Genomic DNA, 16,330 nt, shown 5'->3' on the forward strand with positions numbered 1-16,330 from the left:
TCAATCCCTGTCCCACTACACACACACACACTAGGATCAGACTCATCAGAAACCAATTAAACTGGCTGAAAACATTCATCTTCTGTGTTATTTGCCAAACTAAGCAGTTCCAGTCTGCAACACAATTAGTTATACCGGGAGCTCTGATTCATTCTGCCATCCAAAGCAGAATAAGCCCTCACCCCCTCTAACCTTACTCCTCAACCCAACACAAGGATAACAGCCGGATACACAAGGGTACCATTGCTGTGTCAGCATCTTGGGACACTGAGCATACCACTTCATCTCTTATGCAGAATATTGCAGAGCTAGCAATCTTTCTCCTGGGTCTCTATTTGAACCTTGCCACCACAGATCTGCACACTAATACCAGGATAGTCATACATTGGGCTATCCAAAAGGCACTCTGGTGATGTGCTAACCATGGAAGTTTCAGATGTTTTAACATGGCAGCTAGTTTATGTGAATGAAGAGCAGATCTTATTATGTTAAAGGTTGTCAAACTTCTCCTTTAAATAATCTGAGTTTAAAAAAAAACCGATCCAGTTGTAATAAAGGGCATCATTTAAAAAAGGGGGGTTACAAATGTCCACCTTTTGGTTTATTTATATGGATATTGTTACATATTGTACTTTTCAGATGTGTTTTCCATGCACTCATAAAAATGTTTGCATTAAAGCCATAAAACTGTTTATATTGCGACACCCAAAGGCACAGAAAATGAAATACTGAGAATCCAAATTAATTCATAATAATGAATTATCTGATCATGCCACAGGCTTTCATCTAATTTAGGCAGAAGCGTTGTTATTCAGTGAAACAGGACCCAAGTCAATATTTTGCCCATCACAAATTCTTAATTACAGCACTGCAAGCCTGACATCAATAAATTGGGACTTATATGCCAGCTTATTAATAACAGAGGAAAATTCATCTTGGGCGATAAATTATTGATATAAATGCGTTATTGGTCTCTGTTAGGAGAGAGACATGTTAATTGTATAACATCTAAAGGATCTTATTCATCAATGCAATGCAACTGCCTTTGGCAACATGGCTTTTCTGCTAAAATCAAGGAACTTCTGAATAAATATGACAGTGATATAAATTCAATAAGGCCCACTTTTAATGAAATTGGCATGTTTTTTTTTTTTACCCAGGATGCAGGTTCCCCCCCCCCCAGATTTACTGCATCATTGCGGGCTTCTGATTAGTCATGTCTGACACAAATGGTGAACAATGCATCAATAAAGGTTCAAACTAGCATCTGTTTTAGTCAATCATGCAAGTTTAGAGGATGTTTTTCAGAATGGCTATGGCATCCCTTCTGTGCCAATGTCCACTGTGTCAATAACAGTATTAGTTCCGTATTTACTGGCCACACGTGAGTTGTAGATATAGGAACCATAGAATCACCAACGGTCAAGGCTTCTGGCAATTCTAAGGTTCCCCGGTATCAAGGCATGCAATTGCATGCATTTCTTTGGTGCAAGCTGAGCGGTACCTTTATAAATAGTGTTGATGCATACTCAAGTTTGCAGTTTAATTTCTAAATGAGCCCTAATATTCCCAGCTAAAAATCGAGGTTATTTCTGATGATATCTACAGTAGATCTGCCCACAAATATAGACCTGTATATGCCTGTTTTGGCAGACATTTGAGCCATACCTGTTTACCCCTAGCTTGAGTGGTGCCCACCTACCTGCATACATGACCCTATCCACTTGCACCCTTTCTGTTTTAGGTGTTGTGAAGTGATATCATGACACTGAAAGTGATGTCATAGTGTGGATTCATTTTGCATTGAGAAAAGTATTTTTCCCCAAATGGCCACCAGTAGCTCACCCTACTTCCCACCCAGAGGACTGCCTGCATAGTAGGACATCAAGAATATTCCATCAAGTCCCTATTATTTGCCAGATACACAGATGTACTCAACCGGATGCAGGAGGCATGTCATTATCAACACATTTGCATTCTAACTACATCTTGTTCAGTTAACTCCTACCTTCTTTTGAACTGGAATGAGGACTTATCAGGAAAAGTACAAATGTAACAGTTTAGATAGTAGAGACTTTAAATTGTCCAATCATGACACTCCAATTAAATGGATCACTATCACACGTTTTCCCATTGAAATAAATGCTGCATAATAACATTAGCTCCATCTGTGTAGCATTTTGTTAATAAATTGGCTCCAGGATGTTAGAAGGCAAGGCAGTAGCTATATTAGGTGATGTTTGAACAAAGGCAACAGAAACAGCTAAAGCAGCATTATTGTCACCATGCAAGTTCATCTTAAATGACAAATATAGCCTTGAACTAATTATAGACTTAGTTTAGTCCTTGTCATAAGGTCATAGCACATGTCTAGAGGCAGATCAGACTTACAAAGCCTAGTAGCTCTCTCTTGTGACTTTAGATCCCCTTGCTTTGCCATCAGCCATGACAGAAGTTCAGACCCATTGGGTCACTATAGGTGCTGCTTGTGAATTAGTGAGTGCCAATCAAAGCACTGCCACTGGGGGTAGTTGGAGGCAGTTTAGTGTCATAATTCTGCCTCATCTCTCAACACAGCCCCGTACCTTGGTTTAAAGGGAATATGCACCCAAATAAGGCTTTTTTTTGCACTATGCAAGAAAATGCAATTCTAAGCAACGTATATAACAACTGTATATATAACTCACTCCATCTATACAAAAAGCAATTGCACAATGCCTGTTCTTTCTGAAAAAAAAAATAAAATGGCAGAAGAAAGGGCAAACAAATATTTGCCACAGGCTTAGCACAAAAATAATGATACCCTCAGAATGCACTGTGTTTTATGATGCAGTGCATCTGACTTCCCCTTATAATAAAAACAGTGCAACGGACTATACATAATACTATATAATGGGTCCTGAGCAGCACATGGAAACTGACAAGGTACAAATAATCCAAGTCAATATACAAATAAAACACAATATATGAAACATAGTAATGGCTCCGTTCCTTCCTAAGTGGCTGTCTGGGTGTTTAGAGACATCATGATCCGGACTATTAAAGGGGTTGTTCACTTTAAAATTAAATTGGGGTAGAGAGCATGATTCCATATTTCATTATTTGTTAAACCAAGATTATTTTGTCTATATACTATGCATTTTTCAGTTAATCATTTCGGCTTACTACATTACTTATGTCATATAAAGCTTTTGTGCTGCAATTAATTATATTGTATATTTTATGCCATTAATGCTTTCTGGCAGACAGGGGTGTCCCTTATCATTATGCTACAAAGTGCTTAGTGGCTCAAAAAAAGTAAAATGATAGTAAAATAACCCCCAATACCCACTGCTACTGATCATTATTATTAGCACATACGTTTAAAGTGTCATCAAATTCTACATTGCTGTACAAAAGAAGGGTGCATCATTATTACGGTACCTACAGATGCATGGGTCAACAAAAAGTTGTCCTGCGTACAATCTTAACCTGAACATAATCAACATGAAAACAAATTGAACTGACTCTGTCACTTCTTTTATAACCACCCTGCCCCCTCTCTGACATCCCTGGAGGGCTGGAGTGGGGCTGGTGAGTATATAAATAAGGGATGGAAGTCAGAAGTAAGAAAAATTGGAGCATGTTGACGTTACAGGTAAGGTGTGGATAGAATTTGGCCTTCCACCAACCCAAAACCCAATGGAAGAGTGTCTCTCTGGTCTGAACTCACCCAGCCCCTGCGTAAACCTGTGGCTCCCACGGCTTTCAGCACAGCCTGCACAACACTAAAATAATGACCAATTCAATAGACCCCTCTTAGCTGCCAGCCATAGCTGTCAGGTCTGGTCATTTCAGCTTTAATATGTACAGATACAATTGCTTTTCATGTTTAGGATGGGGGATGTTCCACATATTAATAAGCTACAGATGTAAGCATTGATTATATTAGTCTTGTTAACATTCCCCAAGAGGGTGGGGATTACAAAATCTTAAGTGCGTTTCCAAAAATGGGAAGATAGACAAAATGTAGTTGAGAAAGATGCAGAAAAGATGAATAACGAGAACGTCTTTCATTATATTTGCTCAAATTCAAATTAACAGCTCCTTATACAGCTATGGGACATCTTATCCAGAATGCTCAGGACTTGGTGTTTTCTGGATAAGGGGGTCTTTCAGTATTTTGTATCTTCTTGCCTTAAGTCTGCTTAAAAATAATTTAAATTTCAATTAGACCCATTGATTGATATGCCTCCAATAAGGATTAATTCTATCTCTGTTGGGATCAAGTACAAGGTATTGTTTTATTATTACAGAGACATTTTTAAAAATGTGAATTATTAGATTAAAATATAATCTATAGGGGATGGCCTTCCCGTAATTTGGAGCTTTCTGGATAACAGGTTTAATAATATCCCATACAAGTACAACGTAAAGTATTAGCATTGCGGTATTTACATTCTATGTTGAACACTCACATCAGCCAATAACTTATTTCAATGAATTGTTGCTTATTTACAGCATGCGAGATAATAAATACATAGAAAGTTTACCTCCTAGCCCAGGCCTCAGGCGATTATCATAGCCATCTAGAAGTCTATCTAGAATCCTTGTAAAGATGGTAATGTTGTTCTTTGCATCATTATCCACGGTATCCCCCAGAACTTGGCTAGGCAAGAACAAAACATGCTCATGTTATTACCCTATTACATTCTGTCATCCTTCAGTGCAATTACATATATATATATATATATATATATATAAATAACCACATTCTGTGTTTTCTTCTACTTAGTTAAAGGGGCCTTAAATTTTTGTGTGCAACCACCCTGCCATACAGTATCTTTTTTATTTGCGTGTATATAAATCAGTGGCGGGTGTCATATTGCTTTACTAGTACATGACTATGACTGATATATACATTGACACTGGAACCTGTAAAGTAACTAAGCCCCACATTTCGAGGCTTGTGGAGTGCATAGGGCATTCTGTCATGGTTTTTACAGTGTAGTTTTTATTTCTAAATTACACTGTTTACACTACAAATAATTTATTCAACCATGTAAAATTAAAAAACCAGTGCTCCACTATGGAACTGCTTTCTAAAAGGCTATTGTTTCTCCTACTTAGTGTAACTGAAGGAGTCAAATGGGCTGCTGAGGGGGTAGGGAAGGAAAGGGGGTGATATAACTCAAACCTGCAGTGCAGCAGTAAAGAGTGACTGATGTTTATCAGAGCACAAGTCACATGATTGAGGGCACCTGGGAAAATGACAAAATGTCTAGCATCATGTCAGATTTCAAAATTACATTTAAAAAAATCAGTTTGCTCTTTTGAAAAATGGGTTTCAGTGCAGAAGTCTGCTGTAGCAGCACTATTAACTGATGCATTTTGAGAAAAAAAAACATGTTTTCCCATGACAGTATCCTTTTAATGCAGTTTTAGAGGTGCACGTTTCATTCACTTGTATATTACCTTTTATGATACCGTTACATTGGTTCCTATGGAAAATAAGTTAGTCAAGGCCAACAATATAACCACTCCCACTCATATATAATAGGCAAATATGCCAAGAACAAATGGGCTTACAATAAACTTTGTCCTAATTTACTACTGCCTGTTTAATATTAAATATACTGAAATACTCTTGTTTTCCTCTTTATTCTGCCATAGGATATTGCTTAGATCATTCTGCTGAGGTTTATCCTGCACAGAGTTTAATGTATATACCAATCTGCATTTAAAGTGGTAGAAAAATGCTGGGATATATAAAGATTTCACTTCCAATAAAGCAGCGCCATCCAGTGGCCCAGCTGGTCCTTGGGTTGGAGTGTTGGGAAATACTTTGGAAGTATCCCTGAAAACATATGAAATGTGCAAGTTTCAATCCAATATTGTTCAGTAGAATATCTGTTGAAGGATTGACATTCATTTATTCATAAATATTTGTATATTTTCCTTTAAAATGATCTGTTAAAAAAGTAACCTGTACATACATTTAAAAAGCTGAAAATAAAGTTATAACATTAGTATAGGTATGGGACCTATTATCCAGAATGCTTGAGACCTGGGGGTTTTCAGATAACACATCTTTCTGTAATTTGTATCTTCATACCTTAAAGGAGAACCAAACCCTTAATTCTAAGTAGGACTCACGGGCACCATCTTCTCCTCTTTGGCCTTCTTCGGGAAGTAAGTGCAGTATCGGCGCGTGCGCAGTTGGATCGGTCTTCTAGATTTTTGACAACTGCACATGCACAGAAATTGACAGAAATTTCTGCAGCGGCAGAAGAAGACCCGAAGATTACCGAAGAGCTGGAAGATGGCGCCCATGAGCTGTGCTGCGCTGAATCTGCAAAGAGAGGTAAGTAAAGAGTTAGATGCATTTAACGAAGGTAACAGCAAGGCTGGGGGGGGGAGCAGGGAGTTGGGTTTATGTAGGGTAGGTGGATAGGGTTTTTTTTTTATAATTAAGGGTTTGGTTCTCCTTTAAGTCTTCTAGAAAATCATGTAAACATTAAATAAACCCAATAGGCTGGTTTTGCTTCCAATAAGGATTAATTCTATATTATGTTTGGATCAATTAAAAGCGCTGTTTTATTATTACAGAGGAAATTTTTTTTTTTTTCTTTTTTTAAAAAGTGAATTATTTGGATAAAATGGAGTCTATGGGAGACAACCTTTCCGTAATTCGGAGCTTCTGGATAACAGATCCCATACCTGTACTTGATTGGTTGCATGTTAGTAAAGTTGTTGAATGTAATGACATTGTCAGCCCCCCCCCAACCAATGGCTCACTGCTGTGCCTGCTCTAGATATATAAAACAAAACACTTGTAGGTAAAACCTATTGAGCATTTACTTAACAGTGAATTATAGTTACATATAAAGTAAAGGCAAAGGGATGTTCTGTCAGTCTGAACTTCTACATGCCATTTATTTATCTGACGGCTTAACTTTCCCTAAGCAGCAATGTATTATCTCCCGGTGATGTGTGAGAACTCAGAAGCTAAATGAATCATTATATCCTGTGTGTACTCCTTCTGAGAGGGCAGTGCAGCTCTGGAATTGCTTAACTGCATAAGTGGCTCGAGCTAATACAGCCGCGTACTTCAAGAATGCCTGGGATAGACTCAATGCTGTCCTGAGCACGAGAAAACATCAAGAATTGATGAAGACCGAGATTTTATGAAACTCAGAGGGAAGGTTTTGAACAGAAGTCTCTTATATGGCTCAATATACAGTATTAACCCCTTTGTGAGTGCCTGAGACAAGACAGAGAGAGAGATGATAGACAGATATGGTAGATAGATGATAGATAGATAGATAGATAGATAGATAGATAGATAGATAGATAGATAGATGATATAGAGAGAGAGATTATCTAGCAGCAGAGCTAATAGTTCCAGTAGGATATACCCAGCTATAAAACTAGTGCTCAGAGCAAAATTTGCCATCAATTTATTTCATTTATTAAAGTGGCACTGATCATCACGTATTTAACAGGCTTAGAAGCAATTAATCTGTTGGCTCTCCCAGTAGGGATACTGCAAGGCGATAAAACCATGCAGGCACCATGCAAAATTGGGAGAATGCAGAAAAAACAAGCAACAGTATTGTTGTTTAAACGAGACATTCCCCAAGGCACCTGTACGTGGCGGTGACACAGACCTGTGCTACAGACGCTAACTAAAATATTTTAAGAAAAAAACAAAACAATGTATCTTCATTAAAGGGGATTTAAAGGGAAAAAAGGAATTGAAGTAAACGTACTCCGTGTGCTCCTGAGAACACTTTTGCATTTTCAATTAATTTTCTACTTTTGAAGATTTCTGACATACAGTATTTATCAGTTATATTGCTTGTACCAGGCTTTCAGCTCAACGGCTCCCTTCTAGGGTTAACCGACTATGCAGGTGGCAGATTTTGGGGTTTTTTTGCTGTTTTTTCATTAACTCTTTTTCTAAAAAAAACAAAACACTAAGATACCATATGACTATTCAAATTATTATTGAAAAAAAGGACTGCAGTCTACTTTTGGACTGTAGAAACTATTTAACCCTTTAGATGCTAAAGAGTGTGGGCCATAAAGGTTTATGCTGTATTGGAGCAGATATTGCCTGGCACCCATAAACTTTAAGTTGCACTTATAATTTTCTCGATCTTTCCAGGAGCTGTGGCTCATTCACAAAGGGTTCAACCTCTTTGCCTTGCACCACAGAGGGTTAAAATGGCAAGCAATTATTATAAATGGCAGAATGAAATAATCAGTTTTGCCCACACTCTGACTCTGCCCCTCTTCCAAGCACAATTGTAATGCAATCTACATTCAACTAAGATATAAAAAAACAAAAAAAAATCCAAAAAGTGGGAATCTTTGGGTGAAATACACACAGTCATCTGCATAGGTGACTAAGCTGAGAAATGCTGCAATAAAATTAAAAGAAAAATGTTTGTTTTCTTTGTTGATCGTTGAGATGAAATCATTTCACTAAACTCAGCTGGATAAGATATTTGTCAAAATCAGCTGCGCTGGGAAACACATGTCAGAATCATTAATGCTGCAGCGTTCCTATATTTTCCTTTGGAAGCACTCGCTGGAAACTCCCCTCTACCTGTGTGTACCCGTCACCAGTTTATTGTGGTTACATTAAAATTGATATATCGAAAACTATATTTTAAAACAAGGGGGCTCATTTATAAACACTGGGCAAATTTGCATCTGGGCGGTAATCCATGGCAACCAATCAGATGATTGCTTTCACTGTTCAAGCTGCAGCTGGTTGAAAAAAGCTAAAATCACTGATTGGTCTCTATGGATTACTGCCCAGGTGCAAATTTGCCCAGTGTTTATAAATGACTTTTCCATGAGACAAATAATCAGTGGTATTACGGGTGCTAAATATACTAGAAATAAATGCCAGTAAACTACTGACCCTGAGTATCATGAATTTATGGCTTTATTATTACAGACAAACTTTGGTGCTAATAAAGCAACTTCTGACTGATCTGACGCTGCGCTCTGTCTCCCCCTAGAGGTTAATAGACATATCGCCTTCAGTGTTTAGACAGGGGGAATAATATTTGTACAGCATTGAACTTATTGCTTAACAACAGCACATAGTCCATTCACTGCTCAGCCTGAGTTGGAATAAGTTCTCTGATGCAGAACCAGTGATGTGTCTGTAAAACGCTACAGTTCTGGGGTCACTAACACTAATGAGATGAATGGAGCAGCAAAGCTAAAGAGCAGCAGCGACAGTCGCAGGTAATATTGAGCCACAGGCTGGGGGTAATGAGAACAAATATAGAGACGTGAGCAGCTCACCTGGATGATTCCCATAGCACCAGGGTAAAGAAGAGAAGGATTTTCTTTCTGCAAGATGCCAGGGTAGTTCCCATAGTTGCTGCGATTTTAATTGTAACGACCACCTGAGACAGAGGGGAAAGAATGTTAATACTGAGCAATCTCAAGGCAAATCGCTAGGCAACCACCAACTTGCGACTGCTCGCAGGCAGGCTGGAAAGTCTGTAGCGTCTGTTGAGTACTATACGTGCGATTATTGTCGGAGAGTGTGTTGGAGGGTTGTAGGTGTTAAACACCATGTGCCATATACATTGGATTTGTTTTTGCCCAGGGAACAGAGGAGCAGAGAGAGATGGACAGACATGTGTCCTATGAGCCGGGGATATTGTGTTGCAATTGGCGGCAGAGACGGTGCGATCCAGACACAGTGCCGGGATGTGGATTCTCGGGGATCTCTGGATGAGGCTTTGTCGGATAACTGAGCTGCAAGTGATTGGGGTTCCGTCGGGCACGAGAGGGGGAAGAGGCTGATACAGAAGGGCTCGTTACCTTCAGGAGCGGGAGATGCTGCAGAGGCTGCCGGAGTCGCAGGTGCGGAGATGTTGCTGCAGCAGTAGCTGTGCGGAGAAGCTGCTCCTTGGCTGCTTTGAATGGAGGAGGGTCCCGAGCGGGGGCGAGCATTAAACTGCTGCTGTCGGGCCCGCGCCGGAGCTAAGCTTGAACGCGCTTTGTAAAGGGAGTCCCCAAGCTGTAGTGATGTGTGAGCTGTCCTTGGTGCTGCAATCAGGGGCCCCTTCCCCTCACCCACCTCTCCTACAGCAACAGAAGAAGAACCTCTCATATTCATTTCATAAAGAAGCTTGTGTTTTGTTGTCTCGCCCGCAACTCAGTGCCGGGTACATCCGGGTACATCTGATAAATGGGGGGAATGAGGCATTAACCAGGGGTCATTTATTCTCATGACTTTTTTGTGTGTCTGTGGTATGTATCAGTGTGTATGAGTGTGTGTGTATGTATCAGTGTGTATGAGTGTGTGTGTATGTATCAGTGTGTATGAGTGTGTGTGTATGTATCAGTGTGTATGAGTGTGTGTATGTATCAGTGTGTATGTATCAGTGTGTATGTGTGTGTGTGTGTATGTATCAGTGTGTATGAGTGTGTGTATATGTATCAGTGTGTATCAGTGTGTGTGTGTATGTATCAGTGTGTATGTGTGTGTGTGTGTGTGTGTGTGTGTGTATGTATCAGTGTGTATGTATCAGTGTGTATGTGTGTGTGTGTGTATGTATCAGTGTGTATGAGTGTGTGTATATGTATCAGTGTGTATCAGTGTGTGTGTGTATGTATCAGTGTGTATCAGTGTGTGTGTGTGTGTCTGTGTATGAGTATGTATGGGTGTATGTGTGTGTATCTGTGTGTGTATGTGTATGTGTGTGTCTGTGTATGAGTATGTATGAATGTATGTGTATCTGTGTGTTTATGTGTGTGAGTGTGTATGTATGAGTGTATGTGTGTATGTGTATGTGTATCTGTGTGTGTATGTGTGTGTATGTATGAGTGTATGTGTGTATGTGAGTGTATGTAAGCTTTTGGCTCTGTAGTGCCATGTTTAATATCATGAGTCTAAAACAGAGAGGTGGGTGGTGTACAATAGATTTTCCACCCAAAATTCCTTGGCACACCATAATCTGTGTAATATTTTTGTCATAAAGTAGATCCTAACCAGTTATTGCGCAACCTGCACTGTCAGTTAACCCTAGGCTCATTCATTGATATTGTGACTTTCAAAGAGAGAGCATTAGAGTGGAGAGCCTGGTAACAGCAGTCTAAGAAACCACAAAAACTAGAATATTTTATGTAAATTACAAATATGCTCAGAGGCATATTCTGAGTTAATTTATGTCACTTTTTTGGGGCAAGATAACCTTAAACCTCCCACTTGGTGGAAGGTCGAGGGTGAGGCAGAGCACCTGTGTTGTAGCAACATCATTAAGGAGTTATTTTAACAAAATGGTACTAGCCATAAATGTACCGCTGTTAATCCCATTTCAGGGGCACAAACCCTGTCAGATCTAGAAGGTCCCCATTTTTTTGGATTATCTGACCTATGATGGGGAAATATGTAATTTGGACTAGGAATAGTGGGGAGTATGTAAAATACAGGGCATTGTGTACCAGCATGCCTGCAGGATTACAAAACCAAGAGGGAATTTGATGTTGATCCTGTGCCTATATATATATATATATATATATATATATATATATATATATATATATATATATATATATATATATATATATATATATATATATATATATATATATATATATATATATATATATAATGTGTTGATGGGGGTCCACTGATTGTCCATACTATTGAGGACTGCCCTGGGATGAGGAACTGAGAAGGCCAGGGTAGAGGGCAATTGTAGTATCAGCCCATGTAGAGTTCCACCACTCTGGAGAGAAATGAGGATACAACCAACTACTGCCCCTTGTGTTGTCCAGCCTGGGGTCCTTATATATGCAGAGCACCCTGTCTGTGATCCTGATCCCCAGATGTGCTCCTCCCTGCAGCAGCCATCCTAAATAACTGCTCCAGTACTTACACCAAGCCAAGAAAAGTTTCTCGCCGTGAGATACAGCATCTTCCAACTTCCCTTTCCATTTGTCATGTCAGCCTGCTGTACTATGTGAGTAAATAATCCCACACGAGCAGCAGACAGAAACGGAGGTGATTGATCGCACTACTACTTGTCTGATTTAATTATCACACAATAGGAATACAGGAGCAGGTAACCCCCCTACTGTTAATCCCCCATATCGTCACCCTTGCATAGAAAAAAGGATTTTTCATCACCGGTTTAAAATTAGATTTATGGGCATTTCAAATCCCCGACAGCTCCGATGTGCTTTATTGTGCTGGGGATTGCGACCGCCTGCGTGTGAATTAACCAACTTAGTGACAGTTATGTGAAGCATGTGATGCCCTAATGCTACAGTAAGTGCTAAACCATTGCTACAGTGTGGGTGGGAGATCCAGAAGGCCCTTGTCATCCAAGAGAATAGAGATATTCAGAAGATTAATATATCTACCCCACACCCCAAAGCCACCCACCTTGTCTTGGGCCCTGACTGTGTTATAGTTATTGTGCTTTTTACTTTTTTCCTTTCCTTCATTCTTTTATATTGACACGTCTTCCATTCAGCTGTCTTTGTCCTGTATGTGGAGATTGCTGTGTGCATACTATAGAAGGGGTTATTTACAATAACAGTGTATAGAGACTTTACACAATGTAAGGTTATAGGTCCAGTTATATGAAAAAAAAAATCACTATTACTACACAAAACAATGTGCCTTTGCCACTCCAATACCATGTAAATACCATAATTTTTATCATAGTGAGTGGAGGTTGCTGTGCAGTCCCTGTAGGAATATCGATGCCACTTTCTACAGCAGATAACAGATGAGCAATTCACAGTACCTATTATCCAGAGACCCACCATGAAGAATGCTGATCTCTATAGTGTACGGTTAAAATAAGCACGGATTTATCTATGCCTGATTCCCTGTTCATAATGTTCCTCTTCATTATAAAATATATACAGGTATAGGATCCGTTATTTGGAAACCCCTTATCCAGAAAGCTTTGAATTACAGAAAGGCCCTCTCTCATACACTCCATTATAATCAAATAATACAATTCATAACAAATGATTTCCCTTTTCTCTGTAATAACAAAACAGTACTTGATCCCAACTAGGATATAATTAATCCTTATTAGAGGCAAAACAATCCTAGTGAGTTAATTAATATTTAAATGATTTTTTAGTACACTTAAGAAACAGTGACTTAGATTTCAGAAAGATCCCTTAACTGGAACACCCCAGGTCCAAAGCATTCTGGATAACAGGTCCCATGTTATTCAACGAATTTCTGAGTTTCGCCAAAACTGCAGCGAAAATTCACCGGCGTCAAAGTCACTTGTGTCAAAACAGACGTGCGTCAACAATATTCAGACGCTCATTGACTTTAATGGCAGCTTCAATCATGCGTGCTTGCCAGAGGGGTATGCGGGTGGGCACTATTACCATGCGGCCTTGGGGGGCCCGCCCACTAAACCCGGTGCTGGAATAATGTTTCTGCTAGAAGGCAGGGTGCAAAGTGTACACAATGGTACACAACTGCCTTCCATAGTGTGTTAATAGCCACAACTAAATTATTCCAAGGTATCAGATGCTAATTCTGTTATTAACACTGGATGCTGGAAACCAACACAAAGACAGGGGTAACATAAGGGGTTCCTGCAATGATGGCATATTTCTGGGAATGAAGCTGTATTGTCCAAAACATCATTTGTGTCAAACAATTTGCCTCTTGCACTTTTTAGTATTATCTGTTATATCTAGGTCCCTAGCATTCTGGATAACAGGTCCCGTATCTATATTATATATAAACTAAAGTGCTTAGTTTCATAGCTTGCTATAAAATTATTTATTTTATTGATAGTTACTTGCTTCCAATTAGAATGGGTCCTTAAAACAGTGAAAAACACAGTGCAGGGTGCAAAAAAATGCCACGTTTTCTGCACTTTGCACCTGTCCCACATGTTCAAAAATTGCTGCAGGCTTCTGCACACCAGAGACCTGTGTCACCCCCCCCCCCCCCCAATTACAGAACTGCCTGCACTCGGAAGTGCTGCATTGCTGTGAGAATCAGGGTACCTTGGAATTGTCAGTGGATGCACAACGAGACAGATAAATGCATAGATGTGCAAGGTGCCTTTATCCATATGCATCATAAAAAAGCTCAATTCTACCACAGCTGTGTACATCCAAATTTCCCCACAATTGCATTTAAAACTCTATTTATTAAAGTTACTTGTGCCATAATGTGTTCTTTGCACTTCTATATAGTTGCACTTGGGGCTTCTTAATCCTCCCTGGCTTCCATTCTGAATTAAGCACAGTTTCACTTCTTGACACAGAGGAACCCTTGACCTACCGGCACCTCCAGACCAGCTGGTATCTCCAGGGTTCCCTTAACATTGTGCGTCTATATGTTGGCACTCTTTAAACACATGTTAATAATAATAATAATAATTGAGAAGCGCACTTGCGTCTAAAGAATGGAACTCATGTGTCACGCTCGCACAGAAATGAAGTCAGCCTGACTTGGATAACTTATGGCACAGCCAGAACAAGAAGGGAATCAGATGGCACTCACGCATGCAAAATGTGCTAAATATGTTTGGTTTATTGAGATCTCCACACTACGTTTCGGAGGATCTACCCCCTTTCTCAAGATCCTCTGAAATGTAGTGTGGAGATCTCAATTAACCAAATATATTTAGCCAGGCCTGGACTGAGAATTAAAATAGGCCCTGGCATTTCAAGTACACAGAGGCCCACTCAGCCCACACAGAGGCCCAAATAGCCACCACCAGCCCACTAAATACTGATTTTCTATGGCACCTTATAGCAGCCCCTCTGGCATTTGCCAGAACCCACAGATTGCCAGTCCGGGCCTGTATTTAGCACATTTTGAATGCATGAGTGCCATCTGATTCCCTTCTTGTTCTGGCTGAGCAACAGAGTTTTTAGATAGAGCACCACCTAAGTCACCAGACAGATCTGGATTTTTGTAAAATTGATTAACTTATGGCACAATTGCATCTAATATATGGTGAAGTGCAATTTAAAGTGCAAGTCATTGTATCAGCATTAATGTGTGGAATATTGTGGAAAATGCAGCATTAAGGAGGGAAAACAAGGCAATTGAGCTTTGCTCATTGCACTTTTCCTCTGCATATCCCAGTGGCCTTAATTGCCCTGTACTGAATGTTGTTTAAAACCCAGAATTATTGTTAACCTAAAATATGAAATGTAAGCAATACTCCAAAGCTGAAATGGCTTGGAAAATGTTTTTTTTTTTTAATATTCTTTCGTTGTAAACACATTTATAGTCCATTTCTGAGATGTTGTTAAAAAAAGAAATAGTTGTAAGCAAAAGAGTTGTAAGCAAAGATTGCAGTGAATTACCGAATTCCCCATTAAACTGCTTGTTGTGAACCTTTTTAATGATGCTTTTAGAGTAACTACTTAATGGGCTAAAATGAAAGTGTTGCATCTTTACTCATTATTTTTGATTAATTGGATATTACTTTATTCCCACCAACACTCTTCAAGCTCATTAATATTCAGCTTCTTCCTTGCCTATTGGTACAGTGTAAATAACATTCCAAGCATAAAAAGCCTCAGCTGTCAGTAACAACTTCATGTTTTTATTCTAGAACATTTGCTGCAATGTTTTATTATCAGATTCCAGTGGATATTTCTTGTACCGGTATGGCATCTGTTATCTGAAATGCTAGAGACCTGGGATTTATCAGATACTGAATCTCTCCTTAATTTGGAGCACTTTAGGCTACTAAAAAAACATTTGAACATCGAGAAAACAATTTGTTTATTAGTTTTTGTTTGTAGTTCAAGTAGTTAATCAAGTTCAAGGTACTGGCAAAGGTAAGGGATCTTTCCATAATTTACTTTAAAGGGGAAGAAAAGTCTAAAATAGAATAAGGATAGAAATGCTGTATTTTTTATACTAAACGTAAACATGGACTTACTGCACCACAAGCCTAATCAAACAAATGATTTATGCTTTCAAAGTTGGTCACAGGGGGTCACCATCTTGTAACTTTGTTAAACATCTTTGAAAGACTAAGACTGTGCACATGCTCAGTGTGGTCTGGGCTGCTTAGGGATTGTCATAAATTATCAAGTCAAATAATATCTGCCAGAAGCCGATACAGCAAGACTGATTATAAGAATATACAGACTGCACTGGGTCATATGTTGTCATGTATTCTAATGTGGATTTTATAGTTTTTATATTGTTTAATGCAAACTTTCTCCAAATCTGCAGAACCAGTGGCTGCAGCAAAATAATCCTCCAAATAGAATCCCAGTTTAACTGTTTAAATCTGGCTCCATGATCTTTGTCCCTGCAGCTGGAGTTGGAAACAGTAAAGGGGATGTAAAG

At 39.2% G+C, this 16,330-nt stretch overlaps 1 protein-coding gene across 1 annotated transcript in view; it reads right to left on the reverse strand.

Annotated features, from left to right (window-relative positions):
• gabra2.L (gamma-aminobutyric acid (GABA) A receptor, apha 2 L homeolog) overlaps positions 1-10,094 on the reverse strand; it is a 70,637-nt gene extending 60,543 nt beyond the window's left edge. The window contains exons 1-3 of the mRNA XM_018229559.2: positions 9,835-10,094; positions 9,307-9,410; positions 4,533-4,648 (exon numbers count right to left, since the gene is read on the reverse strand). Coding sequence (XP_018085048.1) covers positions 4,533-4,648; positions 9,307-9,410; positions 9,835-9,966 — 352 coding nt within the window. The 5' untranslated portion in view covers positions 9,967-10,094. The remainder of the gene's footprint in view (positions 1-4,532; positions 4,649-9,306; positions 9,411-9,834) is intronic.
• Positions 10,095-16,330: the final 6,236 nt, after the last annotated feature.

The sequence above is a fragment of the Xenopus laevis genome, chromosome 1L (genome assembly GCF_017654675.1).
Source record: "Xenopus laevis strain J_2021 chromosome 1L, Xenopus_laevis_v10.1, whole genome shotgun sequence".
Classification (NCBI taxonomy): domain Eukaryota; kingdom Metazoa; phylum Chordata; class Amphibia; order Anura; family Pipidae; genus Xenopus; species Xenopus laevis.